Source organism: Entelurus aequoreus, linkage group LG26 (genome assembly GCF_033978785.1).
Source record: "Entelurus aequoreus isolate RoL-2023_Sb linkage group LG26, RoL_Eaeq_v1.1, whole genome shotgun sequence".
Classification (NCBI taxonomy): domain Eukaryota; kingdom Metazoa; phylum Chordata; class Actinopteri; order Syngnathiformes; family Syngnathidae; genus Entelurus; species Entelurus aequoreus.
Window position 1 is genome coordinate 27,367,464 of NC_084756.1, and position 18,914 is coordinate 27,386,377.

Here is an 18,914-nt window from a genome sequence, read left to right on the forward strand (position 1 = left end):
ATGAGAAGGTGTGTCCAAACTTTTGGCCTGTACTGTATATTTAAAGGGGAACTGAGCTTGTTTGGAAGTTTGCATATCGTTTACCATCCTTCTGTAAGACAAGAACTCCGGGCTCTGGGAATCACTAATAAGCCGGCGTTCTTTGAACGCACATTTCTTGCCGGGACATATGGTACAATACAAAATATGGTACAAAACTATTGAAATAATAAAAAGAGTGGTTGCCTAAAGACTTTTGCATAGCACTGTACATTATCTCATAATGACAGAGTGCAAGTCTACACCATAATACACACACAAAACTACCCAATAATAAACATATTGTTAGATGAACACCTGACAGTGTCAGCTCCAGAGCACTTACCTTGCCTTTCCATTTGTCATGGTGTATATTAGTGTGTCATATTTAACATAGCATCAGTCATTGCGGTTTATTGTGGCGCTGACATGACCTGTGACGAGCAGCGTGAGCGTGTTGAGCAGCCTCCTCACAGCTGACCGCCTCGGGCTCAGCACCTTGGATTGAGCCACTGTGACGCTGTAAGGCAGTTCAACAGTTTGACAAATCACCAGCGACACCCGTTCCGCTGTTGTGTACCTCCACGTCATTCCCCCCGTAACACACGGCGGACAGCATTTAGAGCATGTTTGTGCTCCTACGTTTGCAATGTAGAATTTCCACCTCTCTGTTATTCATATGTGAGAGGCAAAGCTTAGCAGCAAGACACACGGAAGTAACAACCTGTTCCCTCTGAGTATGCCACATTATGTACTCCTAGTCCTATTATTGAGACGTTACTCAACTGGCTGCTTTTTTAATACTTGAAACTCCAGAGTAGAAAGAAGAAGAAAGGTCTTGATTATCAAGTAGCGTCAAGTGACCAAAAATAACTAGAATACATAAAAATGGCATTCAATCCTACAGAGGAACACTTCTGTACGCGGACAATCATTCCACAAAGTTTAAGTCAGGGGTGTCAAACGTACGGCCCGCGGGATGACTTTGCTAAGAATATAAATTAACCTGAAATTTTTGAATGAAAGAAACGTCTGTTCTTAATGTGTCCACTAGATGTCGCAATAGCAATTCTTTGTAGGTGATGCTACATACGGACAAAATAAACCACATGATGTTAGTACATCAGTCGAGGAAAATTATCAAACCACATAAAGAAAATCCTGTAATTAGTTTTGATTTTTTTTTTATATCTTGATGTATTGAAAATTAACACCAATGAGTTGACTGATGAACATTATCACATCATTTATTCAGAAAATATAAATAACGACAAATAGATGCTTAGCCGCAACATGTTAAGTGTAAAAAAAACAACTAATAACATTATGATTTGTTAGGAGTGTAACGGTACACAAAAATTGTGGTTCGGTACGTACCTCGGTTTAGAGGTCACGGTTCGGTTCATTTTCGGTACAGTAAGAAAACAACAAAATATACAATTTTTGGTTAATTAATTTACCAAATTTGTAAACAATGGCATAACATACATATACACACAGGGTCCATTGCCAGGGTTAATGTGGGCAACATTTATAAAATACAAACTGAATAAGATAAGGCTCTGAATGGTTTCTTAACAAAACCTTTCTACATATAAAGTGCTTTTTTTGATTGATTGATTGAGATTCTTATTAGTAGATTGCACAGTACAGTACATATTCCGTACAATTGACCACTAAATGGTAACACCCGAATAAGTTTTTCTACTTTTTTAATTCGGGGTCCACGTTAATCAACATTAAACTGCCTCAAGTTGTTGCTCAGATTAAATAAAATGACACAACTTTTCTTCTACGTATAAAAAGTGCAACATTAAACAGTTTCAAGTCAACTCAGCCTCAGATTAACTTTTCTCTCCCCCCCAGCCCGGCTAACTTGGCAGTAAGAGGATATATGGGCTCATTGTTCTTCCACCATAGAAGTGGGTCAAAATCTAGTTTTTAATGCAATATGGTTTTAAATCTGCTGCTATAAAAACATTTGTTATTGCTTCAGCCCTGCCTGACTCGCCGAGGAGAGGCTGCTTGAATGCGGTGGTGACGCTTCAAATGGATTAGCATGTTTGACGTGTTGTCAGAAGCATACCTGCTGCTGCTGAACAATGTCGGCAAACCTCCGTCCTCCATTGTTGTATCGCACCGAAATGCTCCCAAACGGGAGATCTTAACGAGGCAGGAGGATCTTCCAGCTCTGGCTTTTACATGTTGTCGTAGCCCGGTCCTTGCTAGCATGCCGTGTGTTGTGCCTCGGTGTGCATTGTTTACACAACGTGCATTACGCTACTTAATATGTCCGTGCGGAAACTCGTTCGGTACACCTCCGAACCAAACCGAAACCCCCGTACCGAAACGGTTCAATACAAATACACATACTGTTACACCCCTATGATTTGTACATTTGTGCTTGTTCTATTTTGAAACCAAAAAAACTATCTGTAATTGTCTTTATTTTGAAGTTATCGTGCCGTGATTTTACCAGTCCGGCCCACTTGGGAGTAGATTTGTGTAGTTTGACACTCCTGGTTTAGGTTATCTTGGTCTTTTTGCATAAAAGTCATGGTCTTTCGAAAATATGCTTCAAATGTGCTCTGCGGCGTTGGAAACAAACTGGACACGTACGTCGCGCAAAAGTGTCATTTACACAAAACTTTAAAATTACGATTTTGCACAGTGCCATACTTTCTTAAACTTTGGAATCCAGTCAAAAGTTCTGCTTTTTGATGGCGCGTATGTCAGGTTCAAACACTGATGACATCTATTAATCAGACAGGAAGCAAACAACCATGCAGAGACAGAGTTCAATTTAGCTCATGAGGCGAACGCATGGAGCTGCACACTTAGTCACAGTCTCACCCTACGCTCTAAGGTTCGGCTCCCGCGTCCCTCTATTTATTCAGGAGTTCCACAGTCAACATCACTAAGGCCGCCTCTAAAAGGAGTAGTCACATATATTATGCAAAGCAGGTCCAGTACGCACAATACGTGACGGAATGTGCTGGGGGCCTTTTGATTTCGCCTTGTCTCCGCTTCGTCTGCGTGTTGTCATCTTATCTTCGTTGAGGTCCTTGAAGTCCTTGGCAAACAAAGATAACATCTGTGGCTGAGGCCACCCCTCAGACAATAAGTTTTGTCCTTGCACAAATAGAAAAATACCACTTCAGCACAATTGACAATAATTTATAGCAACGGCCCTTAAGCATGAAGTTATTGTGATAATATATACATAATTATTCTAACCGCGTTATGCCATCGTCACTTTCTCCGAAGATTTGCTTTGCTTTGCAGTGTATGATTCGTTGGAGAAATAGGCCTCTATTAAAAATATCCTTTCATTGTTTGACCAAGTCATGTCAGGGAAGACTACTGTTCCAATAGTTCACACAAAAAAAAAGTTATAATTAACAAATTTAATCAAAGATTTGTGGGTTCTGGGTTTTTTTGTGGTCACCCAGTTTTTGTTGCTTCTTAGCTTGACATGGTATGATTTCCACCATTTACTTTTCTATTTTCTCCCCCAGGCTGTTGCAGGACCCCCTGGTGTGAAAGGCGAGCGGGTGAGTCAGTGTTGCTCGTTGGCTTTAACATTCTTTGTGCCCTTAAATCGTTTGAATTGATTGATGTGGCGTTCTACAAGAATCGGTCCTAGGACCAATGCTGTTTCTCATGTCAATGATATTACTATGCTTTCCAAACTTTGAACGTGTATTTTATTTGCGGACGACACAACCTTATTTTATTCAGTACAAAATATCCAAGATGTGTTAGAGATAGTTGAAAACTAATTTATCAAAATTAGAATATGGTTTGATGTTAATAGATTGTCCTTTAATGCTGGTAAAACTAAAATCATGACTTTTTGTAGGAGTAGGAAAAGTGTGGATGCCTCATTATGTGTCGAAGGAGTTGAGATTCAAAGAACAAAGGAGATCAGGTTTTTGGGCGTTAATGATTAAGGAAAATTTGTCATGAAAATCACGTATAAATGATACAAAGGGTAAAATATATATATATATTTTTTAATTATTATTTTTTAAATGTATTTATTTGACAGGGACAGTACAATGAAACATTGCTACACACAATGTCAAAGTACATAAGACTTATAGCTACAGGCTAATTTGCAACCCTTGTCCCTGGTTAGGCTTTTAAAAAAAGTGGAGAAAAGTGTAAAACACAAACTAAAGGATTAAGACAAGTACAAAAATAAAAACACATTGAAAATAATTGGCCCCATTTGTCTACACTACATCCAGTTCTAGCGCTCACAATCTAAAACATCTAAAACTATCGCTATTTTATTATTGAATTGTATTCAAATTGAAGAAATTGCTAAATCAAAATTTTGTATGCATCTTGTATGATTAATTTACTAGTTGTACCATATTTGACATACCGTATTTTTCGGAGTATAAGTCGCTCCGGAGTATAAGTCGCACCGGCCGAAAATGCATAATAAAGAAGGAAAAAAAACATATATAAGTCGCACTGGAGTATAAGTCGCATTTTTTGGGGAAATTTATTTAATAAAACCCAACACCAAGAATAGACATTTGAAAGGCAATTTAAAATGTCTAAAGAATAGTGAACAACAGGCTGAATAAGTGTACGTTATATGAGGCATAAATAACCAACTGCTATGTTAACGTAACATATTATGGTAAGAGTCATTCAAATAACTATAACATATAGAACATGCTATACGTTTACCAAACAATCTGTCACTCCTAATCGCTAAATCCCATGAAATCTTATACGTCTAGTCTCTTACGTGAATGACATCAATAATATTTGATATTTTACGCTAATGTGTTCATAATTTCACACATAAGTCGCTCCTGAGTATAAGTCGCACCCCCGGCCAAACTATGAAAAAAACTGCGACTTATAGTCCGAAAAATATAGTACTGTCAGGTACTACAGGGTAGTGCCTGTAAAACATATTTAAATCCAATCTTCCTTTTACAGAAGAGAGCGATAAGAATCCTTACTGGAAATGCATACAGAGAACTCATTAACCAAATATTCAAACAGTAAACGAATTGAAATTTCATGAATTGGTAGAGTATAATATCTTAAAAATACTGTACAGAGCACATACACAAATTCCACCAAACAACATTCAAAAAAGATTTTAAAAAAGAGAAAGTCATTATAATCTTTAATAAATTGAGATTTAGAATAGTGATAATGGAAAGAAGCATTTTAGTCAATGGTGTAAGTTTATGGAACAAACTGGACAGTGGAACAAAATTAATTAAATGTATTTCTCTATTAAAATACAATTAAAAATCATAAGGATGAAAAAATATGTTTAGGAGAAAATTATTGTTTATTTTGTTGTGCGTTATGAAATATATATATTTCCATAATACGTTTTCTGAGTTGAGTGACTAGGGGGCAGATATGTCTGCTCCTTTTCATTCATGAATTATTTAAATACTATGTTGATTGTTTTTGTTGCGTTGACCTCTATTGAATGAAATAAAAACAAAATTGGAAATGGATGTTCATTAAAAATTGAGAGTCGTTGCACTTTTGCCTCAACGGAGCAATATGTTGAAATTGCAGGGTCTTCCAGGACTAACATTACCAGGCATGCCAGGAGAGCAAGGTCAGCCTGGTGAAAAGGTGAGTGAGTGCATCGTCGGTCAAACAAACAAAAACACAAACATTTCCTAAATTGGTGACTGGTGTCATTCAGGGAGGCCGAGGGGACAAAGGGGCTGCTGGTTTCAAAGGCGAGCGAGTAAGTAAGATCCCATTCAGCGTATACAAATATAAATAGTTGAATGGTTCACTGGGATGACTGCAAGATATTTTTGTCATCATTAGGGTGAGGTTGGTGAGGCAGGAGAGCCTGGAGAAGATGTAAGTAACCTTCATACTTTAGCCAAACTTTTTGACTCGGTGGCCGCATTTGGACATATATATATATATATTTTTATATACAGTATATAGATAGATAGTACTTTATTGATTCCTTCAGGAGAGTTCCCTCAGGAAAATTAAAAATATGTATATATATATATATATATATATATTTACATATATGTATATGCTTTAGGTCAGGGAAAAAAACACGGACGCTATTTCATCCCTACAGGCCTGTTGCGAGGGAAGTTTATGTATGTATGTATATGTATATATATATACACTACCGTTCAAAAGTTTGGGGTCACCCAAACAATTTAGTGGAATAGCCTTCATTTCTAAGAACAAGAATAGACTGTCGAGTTTCAGATGAAAGTTCTCTTTTTCTGGCCATTTTGAGCATTTAATTGACCCCACAAATGTGATGCTCCAGAAACTCAATCTGCTCAAAGGAAGGTCAGTTTTGTAGCTTCTGTAACGAGCTAAAGTGTTTTCAGATGTGTGAACATGATTGCACAAGGGTTTTCTAATCATCAATTAGCCTTCTGAGCCAATGAGCAAACACATTGTACCATTAGAACACTGGAGTGATAGTTGCTGGAAATGGGCCTCTATACACCTATGTAGATATTGCACCAAAAAGCAGACATTTGCAGCTAGAATAGTCATTTACCACATTAGCAATGTATAGAGTGTATTTCTTTCAAGTTAAGACTAGTTTAAAGTTATCTTCATTGAAAAGTACAGTGCTTTTCCTTCAAAAATAAGGACATTTCAATGTGACCCCAAACTTTTGAACGGTAGTGTATATATATATATATATATATATATATATATATATATATATATATATATATATATATATATATATATATATATATATATATATACAGTCCATGTATGTGTGTATTATGTGTGTATTTTATATTAATATAATGGCTATACTAATGGATTTAGAATTAATATAATTGGATATTACCAATATGTGAAAGTGCCACTCCTACCTTGTTTACTTCTGTGACGACCCCCATTAAGTTAATCAATCAGAAATATCAAGCAGCTAAAATGCGCCAAACATTGATAAGTGTAGAGAGAGTGTTTATGTATGTATTATGTATTTTAATGGATTTAAATGGGTGTAATTTTGAATTTTTTATGGTGCGTGGACTTTTTTATAATATCCTCAATGTTCAGTGAGCAGGTTGTATTATGTGTGTTGAGCATGTGTGTTGACTTTTGTGTTGGTTGCATTATTTTTGTTTTACGCATGCCATGACTAGGGAAGGTTGTCTGGATTGGGTCATACAGTATATGTAAATGCTGTGCTGGGCTCATTGACTCCCGGGCGCGGCCAACGCTGCTGCTCACTGCTCCCCTCACCTCCCAGGGAGGTGATGGGTCCAATGCAGAGAATAATTTCGCCACACCTCGTGTGTGTGTGACAATCATTGCTACTTTAACTTTTAACTTTAAATTCAAATGCGCAATTCATGGTCGGACCTGAATGACTTATGTTGTCCACAAGATGGCACCAAAATAGCAGCTATAAGATTGACGGATATTTAAGATTGATTGCAAAACAGCCCGCTGGCCAGATTCTTTATTAAACTTGCGATGTCTCACGGGCCAAAATAAAAACCTTGAGGGCCAAATTACTGACGCTGGCGGGCAACACTTGGCCCGCGCGTCGTAGTTTGGACACCCCTGCTCTGAGCACTATTAAAATTGATAGTGTGGCAAAATGGAAATGAAACACACTGTGGGGAACTGTTCCAGACAGCTAAATAGATCACATCATAATAGTTCACGTCAATCCAACAGCAGGCCTCATGTTTGACAAATATGCTGTTTCACAGTGCAGGCAACAAAACAGGTGGCTGGCATCCATGGCATCTGTCTCCCTCTACATGCACTTTAAAATGTTGGCGCCGCACTGTTGTTGACAATAAACGCATTATTGCTTTTTACAACAATGGTTTGATGCTGTGTTGTGCAGGATACTTCAAATCCATTGACAGCGGTACCACGAGTGCCTCAACCTATGAGTTTTTTTGGCATACAAACTGTCGGTTAAATTATATGCTTTAGGTTGCAAGCAAGAATTCAGGTTACGAGCTCCCTACCACTCGTCATAGCAAATGGATCCGACCAAAACATCTGGTCTTACTCGCTAGCATTGGCTCATAGTTAAAGATCGACACAACACTGTTTTTCCAACCATGGGAAGGAAAAGGGAGTATAATAAACAGTGCTGAGCAAAAGAAGTGAATTACATTAATTTAATTAAAGAAATAAATAATCAAAATTAGGGATGTCCGATAATGGCTTTTTGCCGATATCCGATATTCCGATATTGTCCAACTCTTTAATTACCGATACCGATATCAACCGATACCGATATCAACCGATATATGCAGTCGTGGAATTAACACATTATTATGCCTAATTTGGACAACCAGGTATGGTGAAGATAAGGTACTTTTTTAAAAAATTAGTAAAATAAGATAAATAAATTAAAAACATTTTCTTGAATAAAAAAGAAAGTACAACAATATAAAAACAGTTACATAGAAACTAGTAATGAATGAAAATGAGTAAAATTAACTGTTAAAGGTTAGTACTATTAGTGGAGCAGCAGCACGCACAATCATGTGTGCTTACGGACTGTATCCCTTGCAGACTGTATTGATATATATTGATATATAATGTAGGAAGCAGAATATTAATAACAGAAAGAAACAACCCTTTTGTGTGAATGAGTGTAAATGGGGGAGGGAGGTTTTTTGGGTTGGTGCACTAATTGTAAGTGTATCTTGTGTTTTTTATGTGGATTTAATAAAAAAATAAAAAATAAAAAAAAACGATACCGATAATAAAAAAAACGATACCGATAATTTCCGATATTACATTTTAACGCATATATCGGCCGATAATTTTGGCAGGCCGATATTATCGGACATCTCTAATCAAAACCCATGACAGAGCTGGTAGCAGGCTTGGTGAAGCAGTGTGAGCCATACTGAAGCAGGACAACAAGGTTAAAATATACTTTTATCCATGAAAATACGGAGAAGTTGCTGATGGTGTGTTTGACGGCGAAGCAGTTGGAAGGAGATACTGTAGAAATCTACTCTCCATGGTAAATGCTGTGCATTATTGCTACATTACTTCATAAAACTACCATACTTGTTTGTAGTACCTTCTATTGTATTGTGTTTAGTACAATATTTCTTATCTAAAAGTTTTATTTTCTTATCAAAAGGCATGTTACATGTAAAAGTGTGTTTTTTGGGGGGGGGCAAACACTGATTACAATGGCAGCATCGTTTTGCAATATACTGTAACTTTATTAAGGTACGAGCTGCGTCACAGGAGCAAATAAACATACAGTATATAGGGCACTGTATTGGAATGTACCTTAAATCATTATTATTAATAATAATGACAATGAATACATTATTGTACTTTTAATATTAAATGTAAAAAATAGTATTTAAGTTAAGTCAACCTGTTATATACAATAAGTAAATGATGTCTTACAATTATTTTGGAAAGAAACTCCCTTGACTGTAAATGAGCATTAATACATTGTATATGAAGGATGCTTCAGTGTACCACAGTGGGTTTTGTACTGTAATAAACTGGGGCGATTGACAATAAACATGCAAGTTATGTGAAGGTTTTCTCTCCAAATACTGATGCTTGTGGAATACTAGCTCACATTGTTTGTTTTGTGTCTCACTCAGGGAGCGAAAGGACCTTTTGGGCCAAAAGGAGATAAGGTATGCTTATCATTTTTTCAATTTCATTCAATCCAAATGGAAGTAGTGACGAGGTTTGTGTCGCAGGGAGAGAGAGGCATAGGAATGGCTGGTCCTGAGGGTCGGGTTGGTCCTCAAGGTTTAAAGGTGTGTAAACACAGGAGGACTTCACTCTAAACATGAATCCATTTGGTTTATTTAACACCTGGTCATTATTTTAAGGGTGATCCGGGCCTCCCTGGTCTATCGGGTCCTCCGGGGCCACAGGGAAAGTCTGGTGAAGTTGGTGCTCCTGGTCTGAGAGGGGAAAATGGGAACCCGGGACCTCCTGGGCCACCTGGAGAAAGGGTATGTTACACGGCACTGAAGTAGATCAGGGTGGCAGCAATAAAAACGCAACAAACTGTTCGCTCTTCCCTGTTTGTGGTTAACATTTGCAATGCAGGTGACTGCTGTCATTTTTCGATTAGCTTCCCTACAAAAATACTCGCTGGCTCGCTCGCGTTAAAGAAAGCTAACTAGCTGAGCGCATGGAGGTGCAATCCATACGCTCAACATGCCTTACACACCTAAAAGGGCCCTATCATGCAAAACCAACTTTTTTACCTGATGGTCCCTGCTTATGTCTATTTGAAATCTGCAGAAGTCCCGAAAATGTTTAATCAAACCGTGGGACATTGCAGAGATATTTATAAAACAGTCTTGCCTTCCTTCCTCCAAACGGTTCGTTTGGAATTTGGTTCATGTTTGACGTTTTGTTCAAATGTGACGTCAGTGGATTATCCATATATGGTCAGCCAATTTGGATGTATGTAAAACCGGCTGTGTTACTGTACAACATCATGTCGACGATGACATTCAATGAAGAAAATGCTCTGCTGTCATTACACAAACTTTCAGCCTCATCTGAAGTAAAGAGTGTCTTACTTTTTACTTTTATGATTCGTGGCAATGTCAACTGTGAAGAAGTCGCTTCGAGTGTGCAAAGATTACCGTATTTTTCGGAGTATAAGTCGCTCCGGAGTATAAGTCGCACCGGCCGAAAATGCATAATAAAGAAGGAAAAAAAACATATATAAGTCGCACTGGAGTATAAGCCGCATTTTTTGGGGAAATGTATTTGATAAAAGCCAACAGCAAGAATAGACATTTGAAAGGCAATTTAAAATGTCTAAAGAATAGTGAACAACAGGCTGAATAAGTGTACGTTATATGAGGCATAAATAACCAACTGGTATGTTAACGTAACATATTATGGTAAGAGTCATTCAAATAACTATAACATATAGAACATGCTATACGTTTACCAAACAATCTGTCACTCCTAATCGCTAAATCCCATGAAATCTTATACGTCTAGTCTCTTACGTGAATGACATCAATAATATTATTTGATATTTTACACTAATGTGTTAATCATTTCACACATAAGTCGCTCCTGAGTATAAGTCGCACCCCCTGCCAAACTATGAAAAAAACTGCGACTTATAGTCTGAAAAATACGGTACTTATTTTGCTGTCTTATCTGTATTTGACTTTATTAATTGTTTGGGAAGCATTACGTAATATAGAAATGTATTAGAGCTGTTAATCTATTTTATGGAGGAATGTAGTTAATCATAGAACTGGTACCCAATGTTATTAAAAAGTATGGATTTTGAATCGAGAATTGATTGTAAATCTAATCGTTACCCCCAAGAATTGAATCGAATCAAATTGTGCGGTGACCGAAGATTCACAGCCATGCGAGCTGTCGGAGAATGCATTTCTCCAATGTCCCGTCAACATAATCCACACTGCTTGCCCATTTTACATTGATGTCTCGTCCGTTCTTAGTACATACACTACCGTTCAAAAGTTTGGGGTCACATTGAAATGTCCTTATTTTTGAAGGAAAAGCACTGTACTTTTCAATGAAGGTAACTTTAAAATAGTCTTAACTTTAAAGAAATACACTCTATACATTGCTAATGTGGTAAATGACTATTCTAGCTGCAAATGTCTGCTTTTTGGTGCAATATCTACATAGTTGTATAGAGGCCCATTTCCAGCAACTATCACTCCAGTGTTCTAATGGTACAATGTGTTTGCTCATTGGCTCAGAAGGCTAATTGATGATTAGAAAACCCTTGTGCAATCATGTTCACACATCTGAAAACAGTTTAGCTCGTTACAGAAGCTACAAAACTGACCTTCCTTTGAGCAGATTGAGTTTCTGGAGCATCACATTTGTGGGGTCAATTAAACGCTCAAAATGGCCAGAAAAAGAGAACTTTCATCTGAAACTCCACAGTCTATTCTTGTTCTTAGAAATAAAGGCTATTCCACAAAATTATTTGGGTGACCCCAAACTTTTGAACGGTAGTGTATATCCTGTATTGTTCTACATCATTACGGATTGAGGGTGAATGAGAAGTTCTCTGTGGAAAAAAAACACCTGCCTGTTTATTCTTTGATTGAATCTCTTTGGTATCACTTTGAACGAGCAACTTCTAATTTAAAGGGCCTCCAAGGATTTGTGGGCCGTGCAGGAAATACTGGACCTCCAGGTCCTTCTGGACCTCCTGGGGAGGCTGTGAGTTTAGATTCTGTTTTGAAATATTTGTGTTTAAAAAAAAAAAAAGTCCAAGCTTTATAAATGTATTTTCTAGGGTTCTCCCGGTACCAATGGGGTCAAAGGAGACAAGGTAAGCACTAAGGGTATTTGTATTATGTGCTATTGTGTTTTCTAAGAAAATGATTTATTTGACCAGGGCGAGACTGGACTCGGTGTCACGGGACCAAGAGGAGAGAGGGGAGAGTCAGGAGTCAGAGTAAGCTCTGCGATGTCAACTAAAAATGTCTTCACAGCGGCACACTCACTTGATTTGTCGGTCATGTTTTAGGGCGAGGAGGGTCGTCCTGGATCGGATGGGGAGCGGGGGCTAACAGTAAGTATCACTTTCTGTTCATAATCATGTGGGGAAATGACAATCACAGCTTTTAAGGTGGTGATGTGATGTATTTACAGTGCAGCTTTACGTTGGTGTCAGAGATCACAGTTAATTGTTATATATTAGCTTTAACTTGCAGTCCTGTATCATCCTGCAGAGTAAAAGCTATCTGTCTGGTCTCACTCATAGGTCAAATGTTATAAATTGTGAGTGTGTGCAAGAATGACTAATATAGCAACCTTCAGTTTACAATTTAGTAAAGTAGGCGAGTATAGAAAAAGTTAACATTTTTAATGTGCCTAGGTATTCTATCACCTAGGTATTCTAACGCCAAGGTGTTCTTTCATAGATGTGTTTTTTTCAGATAGGTGTTTTTTGGTCTAGGTCTTCCTACGCCTGGGTGTTCTTTTGCTTAGGTGTTTTTTCGCCTTGGTATTCTTTTGCCTTGGTCTTCTTTCGCCTTGGTCTTCTTCCACGTGTGTGTACTTCCGCCTGGGTGTTCTTTCATCTAGGTCTTCTTCTGCCAAGGTCTTCTTCCGCCTAGGTCTTCTTCCTTGTGGGTGTCCTTCCGCCTGGGTGTTCTTTCACCTGGGTATACATTTGCTTAGGTCTTCTTTCATCTATGTTTTCTTCTCCTAGGTTTTCTACCGCTTAGGTGTTCTTTCGACTGGGAGTTCTTTCCCCTTGGTGTTCTTTTGCCGAGGTCTTCTTCCACGTGTGTGTTCTTCCGCCTGGGTGTTCTTTCACCTAGGTATACTCTTGCTTAGGTCTTCTTTCGCCTATATTTTCTTCTCCTCGGTTTTCTACCGGTTAGGTGTTCTTTTGACTGGGTATTCTTTCACCTTGGTGTTCTTTTGCCTAGGTCTTCTTCCGCCTAGGTCTTCTACCACCTAGCTGTTCTTCCGCCTAGGTGTTCTTTTCGCCTGGGTCTTCTTTCGTTTCTGTGTTTCTCCGCCTAGGTGTTCTTTCGCATAGGTCCTCTTTCGCCTGAGTGTTCTTTTGCCTGGCTGTTTCTTCGCCTCGGTGTCCTTTACCCTATGTGTTCTTTCGCCTAGTTCTACTTTTGCATAGGTCTTCTTTCGCCTAGGTTTTCTTCTTCTAGGTTTTCTTCTCCTAGGTTTTCTGCCGCCTAGGTGTTCTTTCGCCTAAGTCTTGTTCCACATAGGTCTTCTTCTGCCATGCCACGTTACTCGTTCTCTTTGTCTTTCTTTACGATAATAATTTATGGAATAGCGTTGGTGAAAGTTATGGACACGACATGTCGTAATACGAGGACCGCCTGTAGCAGTAATAGCTCAAAGACAGAGAAGGCGTAGAATTAAATAAAGTCTGCTTCTTCCTGCTCCTTTTCGAACATGTTGAAAGGAAGTAAAAAAGCATAACCATTACCGTCGAGGTTTCCCCATTGTGGAGCTCTGTCTAATTGTGTGTTTCTGCGGCCTTCCATCAGGGTCTACCAGGACTGCGTGGCACTCGGGGAGAGAAGGTGAATACCAATCGCAGTCTTTTTCCCGTTTGTTCCTAGCATCATCCCATAAGCATTCTGCTCATGTCAATTCCAAACCCATTCACGTTCCAGGGATGAAATGTTTTGCTCTTTTTGTTGTTTGTTTTCAGGGAGATGGAGGCCTTCAAGGAGGCAAAGGAGAGAAGGTGCGTGTGCATGTTGATATCCAATAAGCGCCACCACAGCAGCCGCTGGTGATTCATGTACATAATACAAAATACTAAACAAACAGACAGTTTGGAAAATAAAAGAAATACAAAAAGGGAACATGTGAGGACATAAGACAGACTGTGACAACCAAGTCCGCTTCAGGACATTTACACTGCGAGTACGATAGTAGAGTCCACAACTTACTAATATATTGTCCTAGCTATACATTCACTGCAATATTGTCCCTCACAGGGCGACACTATGCTGGTGGGCGGACCTCCTGGGGAAAAGGGCAGCGGAGGAGAACAAGTCAGTAAATTACCCAATATGTCTCATCACTGGCAAAATAGTTTGTTTTTTAAACATTGAACCCTGCACATTCCTTTCATTTTAGGGTGACAGAGGGCCCAAAGGTGTGCAAGGAGAAAAAGGAACAAAGGGTCAAGAAGGTCCACCAGGACAGCAGGTATGAGTTTTCTTCCATAATACAACCGCATGATAAATTTCCTTTTAGATCAGCTAGCCATAATTCACCCTCAAGTGCCTCAAGTGGTAGCTTTCTAAAAACAACATGCATTTCCTCTGATCGAGTGCTTTTTTTTTTGCTACTCTCACAATAGTGTACAGGTATATTGCCACTTGTGACGCACGTCTCTGGGCATTCATTTACTTTTATGTCTAATATTCAGTAAATGTGCATGAATTATATGCTCAACTTAATTATGAGCTCTTTAGTGAAACACGGCACATCTCCCACTACAGTTGTATTTCTAAAGAGATGTTTTACTTGTTCATTTCTTTCTTTCTTTTCTCTTTCTCCTCTCCCTCTCTCTTCTTTTGTAGCTTGTAGCTAAGTTACCAGCTACATGGGTCTAAAAATAGCTAAGCTACAAAAATCGCTACTCTCTACTGCTCACTAGTGTTACCATATCTGAGTTATTGTGTAGAACAGTGTTTTTCAACCACTGTGCCGCGGCACACTAGTGTGCCGCGGCACACTAGTGTGCCGTGAGATATTGTCTGGTGTGCCGTGGGAAATTATGCAACTTCACCTAATTTATCCCAAAAATATTTTTGGCAAATCAATAATTAGAATCTGCCAATAATGTGCCGTTGCTTAGTGTCTGTGCTGCGTAAAACTCGGCAGGGTAACCACGTAATACTCCATTTCAGTAGGTGGCAGCATTGCTTTGTAAAAGTCGGAATGAGTCGGGTGAGATGAGGATGGTTTGTTGTGATCCTGATATGCAGACCACAGTGGGAGGCAGGGTGCAGGTAAAAAGGGTATGTAATGCTTAAACCCAAAATGAACGAAAGGAAAAGGCTATGCAAAACAAAAGTCAAACTGAACTGGCTACAAAGTAAACAGAGACAGAATGCTGGACGACAGCAAAAACTTACGGCATCCACAAAGTACATCCGTACGTAGCATGACAATCAACAATGTCCACACAAAGAAGGATAGCAACAACGTAAATAGCCTTGCTTGCTAACACAAAGCAGGTGCGTGGAATAGCGCTCAAAGGAAGACATGAAGCCACTACAGGAAAACACCGGCAATACAGGAAGGGCCACCAAAATAAGCAAGACAAGAACTAAAGCACTACACACAGGAAGACACCAACACACTCAAAATAAGACACGACGCCTTGGTGGAGTTACATTTTTTAAAGTTTTCTGCTGGTGGTGTGCCTCCGGATTTTTTTTATGACAAAAATGTGCCTTGCCTCAAAAAAGGTTGAAAAACACTGGTGTAGAAATATGGGGGAATAACTACAAAAGTACACTTCATTCATTAACGGGGTTACAAAAAAGATAAGTTAGAATAATACATAATGTTGGATATAGAGAACATACAAACCCTTTATTCAATCAAAAATACTGAAATACTGACATAGTGAATTTGCAAACAGCTAAAATTATACACAAAGCAAACTATAATCTGCTACCCAAGAGTATACAACAATTCTTCTCAACAAAAAAGGAGATATATAATCTTAGAGAAAAATGTAGTTTAAAACATTTGTACGCACGTACAACACTTAAAGGCCTACTGAAAGCCACTACTAGCGACCACGCAGTCTGATAGTTTATATATCAATGATGAAATCTTAACATTGCAACACATGCCAATACGGCCGGGTTAACTTATAAAGTGACATTTTAAAATTCCTGCCACACTTCCGGTTGAAAAACTCCTTTGGATATGATTTATGCGCGTGACGTCACAAAATCCACGGAAGTGGTTGGACCCCATCGGACCCGATACAAAAACCTCTTGTTTTCTTCGAAAAAAATTCCACAGTATTCTGGACATCTGTGTTGGTGAATCCTTTGCAATTTGTTTAATGAACAATGGAGGCTGCAAAGAAGAACGTTGTAGGTGGGATCGATCGGTGTATTAGCGGCTAAGTACAACACTTACAGCAACACAACAAGGACTACTTACTTAGCAGACGCCTAGCCGATGCTTGCCGCCAAACCCACGGATGAAGTCCTTCGTCGCGCCGTCGATCGCTGGAACGCAGGTGAGCACGGCTGTTGATGGGAAGATGAGGGCTGGCTGGCGTAGGTGGAGCGCTAATGTTTGTATCATAGTTCTGTGAGGTCCGGTTGCTAAGTTGCTAAATTAGCCTTAGCGTCGTTAGCATCAGCATTGTTAAGCCTTACCAGGCTGAAAATTTTTAACGTGTAGTTACATGTCCATGGTTTAATAGTATTGTTGATCTTCTGTCTATCCTTCCAGTCAGGGGTTTATTTCTTTTGTTTCTATCTTCATTTGAGAACGATGCTATCACGTTAGCTCAGTAGCTAAGTGTGTCACCGATGTATTGTCGTGGAGATAAAAGTCACTTTAAATGTCCATTTCGCGTGCTCGACTCTCATTTTCAAGAGGATATAGTATCCGAGGTGGTTTAAAATACAAATCCGTGATCCACAATAGAAAAAGGAGAGAGTGTGGAATCCAATGAGCCAGCTTGTACCTAAGTTACGGTCAGAGTGAAAAAAGATACGTCCATCACTGCCTCTCTAGTCCTTCACTGTAACGTTCCTCATCTACGAATCTTTCATCCTCGCTCAAATTAATGGGGTAATCGTCGCTTTGTCGCTCCGAATCTCTCTCGCTCCATTGTAAACAACGGGGAAGTGTGAGGAATACTAGCTCCTGTGACGTCACGCTACTTCCGCTACAGGCAAGGCTTTTTTTTATCAGCGAGCAAAAGTTGCGAACTTTATCGTCGATTTTCTCTACTAAATCCTTTCAGCAAAAATATGGCAATATCGCGAAATGATCAAGTATGACACATAGAATGGATCTGCTATTCCCGTTTAAATTTTAAAAAATTCATTTCAGTAGGCCTTTAAGACCTTTGTGTTTTCATACCTACCATTGTTCTCTGTTTGACTAATTTAATTTCACTTGATCAGGCTTTTTCTACCATTCCACACTACAAAATATTAAAGATTGGTTGAGTTGTGCTGATATTGTACCTGATCAGTATCAGCGTCGGCAAATACCCAATACTCGTATTGGAAGTAAAACATTTGTGTTGGGACACCTTTAATAAATATAAAATTACTTGATATCACCGATTAAAATTGGGCATCAGGAGACTTGTATGTCTATTTAATTTTCTTCATGGTTTATTTTTGCTAGTTAATGTTTCATGCAGCACCAAATCCTAGTTTGTGAACCCTCACTGACGATTGCAACCACAATAAAAATGATTCTGATTCAGCAGGGGTGCAGCAGTTTAAGAAAAATCTAGTTTTAAAACATACTGGGCAAACTCCTGTTATGTCGAAGGCAAAATCCGTTTTTTCATGGTGTAGTGCGCCCAAATTTATACATTACACAAAAATTGTGTTGTATTTGGTGTATTATGTCACCTGACCTTTATCTGTCGCTTTGTATTGATCATCAGGGTCTGAGAGGAGAGCCGGGGGACAAAGGATCCACTGGCTTCCCTGGTGCTCGTGGTCCTGGTGGGCAGAAGGCAAGCAAAGCTGTGCTTGGTTGATGATTATAATTACATCTGTATTGCAATTAATAGCAAAGTCAAATAAGTAGTTGGTGCAGATACTTATTTTTACTGTTCTAATTACAGTAATTGTGTCTTCTCTCTGCAGGGAGAAGAAGGTCAGGCCGGCATGTCTGGTGAACCGGTGGGTTTCCTAACCTCCGCACTCACTTCTGATTCTTTACTGTCTGTTTGGCATGACCTATTGACTTCTGCGTCTTTACCGCTTCTTCCAGGGTTTGCCAGGAAAAGACGGGCTGACAGGTCTCAGGGGGAACAAAGGAGAGATCGGCATTGTCGGAATGAGAGGAATAAAGGTGCTTTGACTGAGCTTCTGTGTGGTTTCAACCGTAAAACGTCTGCATTGTGGCAAAACGTTGATAGAATATAAACAATGGGTTCGTCCACAAATGATTATGTTTTTCTGTTTGCATTCATTCCTTAGCAGAATGGACATCAGGTTGTAACAAAGTTACACCAAAACTGCATTTTGGTCAGGCATGGCAGGAAGAAGAAGTTATTGCATTGAAATTATAATTACCGTATTTTTCGGACTATAAGTCGCAGTTTTTTTCATAGTTTGGCCGGGGGTGCGACTTATACTGAGGAGCGATTTATGTGTGAAATTATTAACACATTACTGTAAAATATC

At 38.9% G+C, this 18,914-nt stretch overlaps 1 protein-coding gene across 1 annotated transcript in view; it reads left to right on the forward strand.

Moving 5' to 3' along the window:
• col7a1 (collagen, type VII, alpha 1) overlaps positions 1-18,914 on the forward strand; it is a 183,701-nt gene that overhangs the window by 155,933 nt on the left and 8,854 nt on the right. The window contains exons 87-104 of the mRNA XM_062037815.1: positions 3,537-3,572; positions 5,587-5,646; positions 5,720-5,764; positions 5,851-5,886; positions 9,636-9,671; positions 9,738-9,797; positions 9,873-9,998; positions 12,154-12,225; positions 12,302-12,337; positions 12,404-12,463; positions 12,536-12,580; positions 14,034-14,069; positions 14,201-14,236; positions 14,493-14,549; positions 14,635-14,706; positions 18,167-18,238; positions 18,372-18,407; positions 18,499-18,579. Coding sequence (XP_061893799.1) covers positions 3,537-3,572; positions 5,587-5,646; positions 5,720-5,764; positions 5,851-5,886; positions 9,636-9,671; positions 9,738-9,797; positions 9,873-9,998; positions 12,154-12,225; positions 12,302-12,337; positions 12,404-12,463; positions 12,536-12,580; positions 14,034-14,069; positions 14,201-14,236; positions 14,493-14,549; positions 14,635-14,706; positions 18,167-18,238; positions 18,372-18,407; positions 18,499-18,579 — 1,002 coding nt within the window. The remainder of the gene's footprint in view (positions 1-3,536; positions 3,573-5,586; positions 5,647-5,719; positions 5,765-5,850; positions 5,887-9,635; positions 9,672-9,737; positions 9,798-9,872; positions 9,999-12,153; positions 12,226-12,301; positions 12,338-12,403; positions 12,464-12,535; positions 12,581-14,033; positions 14,070-14,200; positions 14,237-14,492; positions 14,550-14,634; positions 14,707-18,166; positions 18,239-18,371; positions 18,408-18,498; positions 18,580-18,914) is intronic.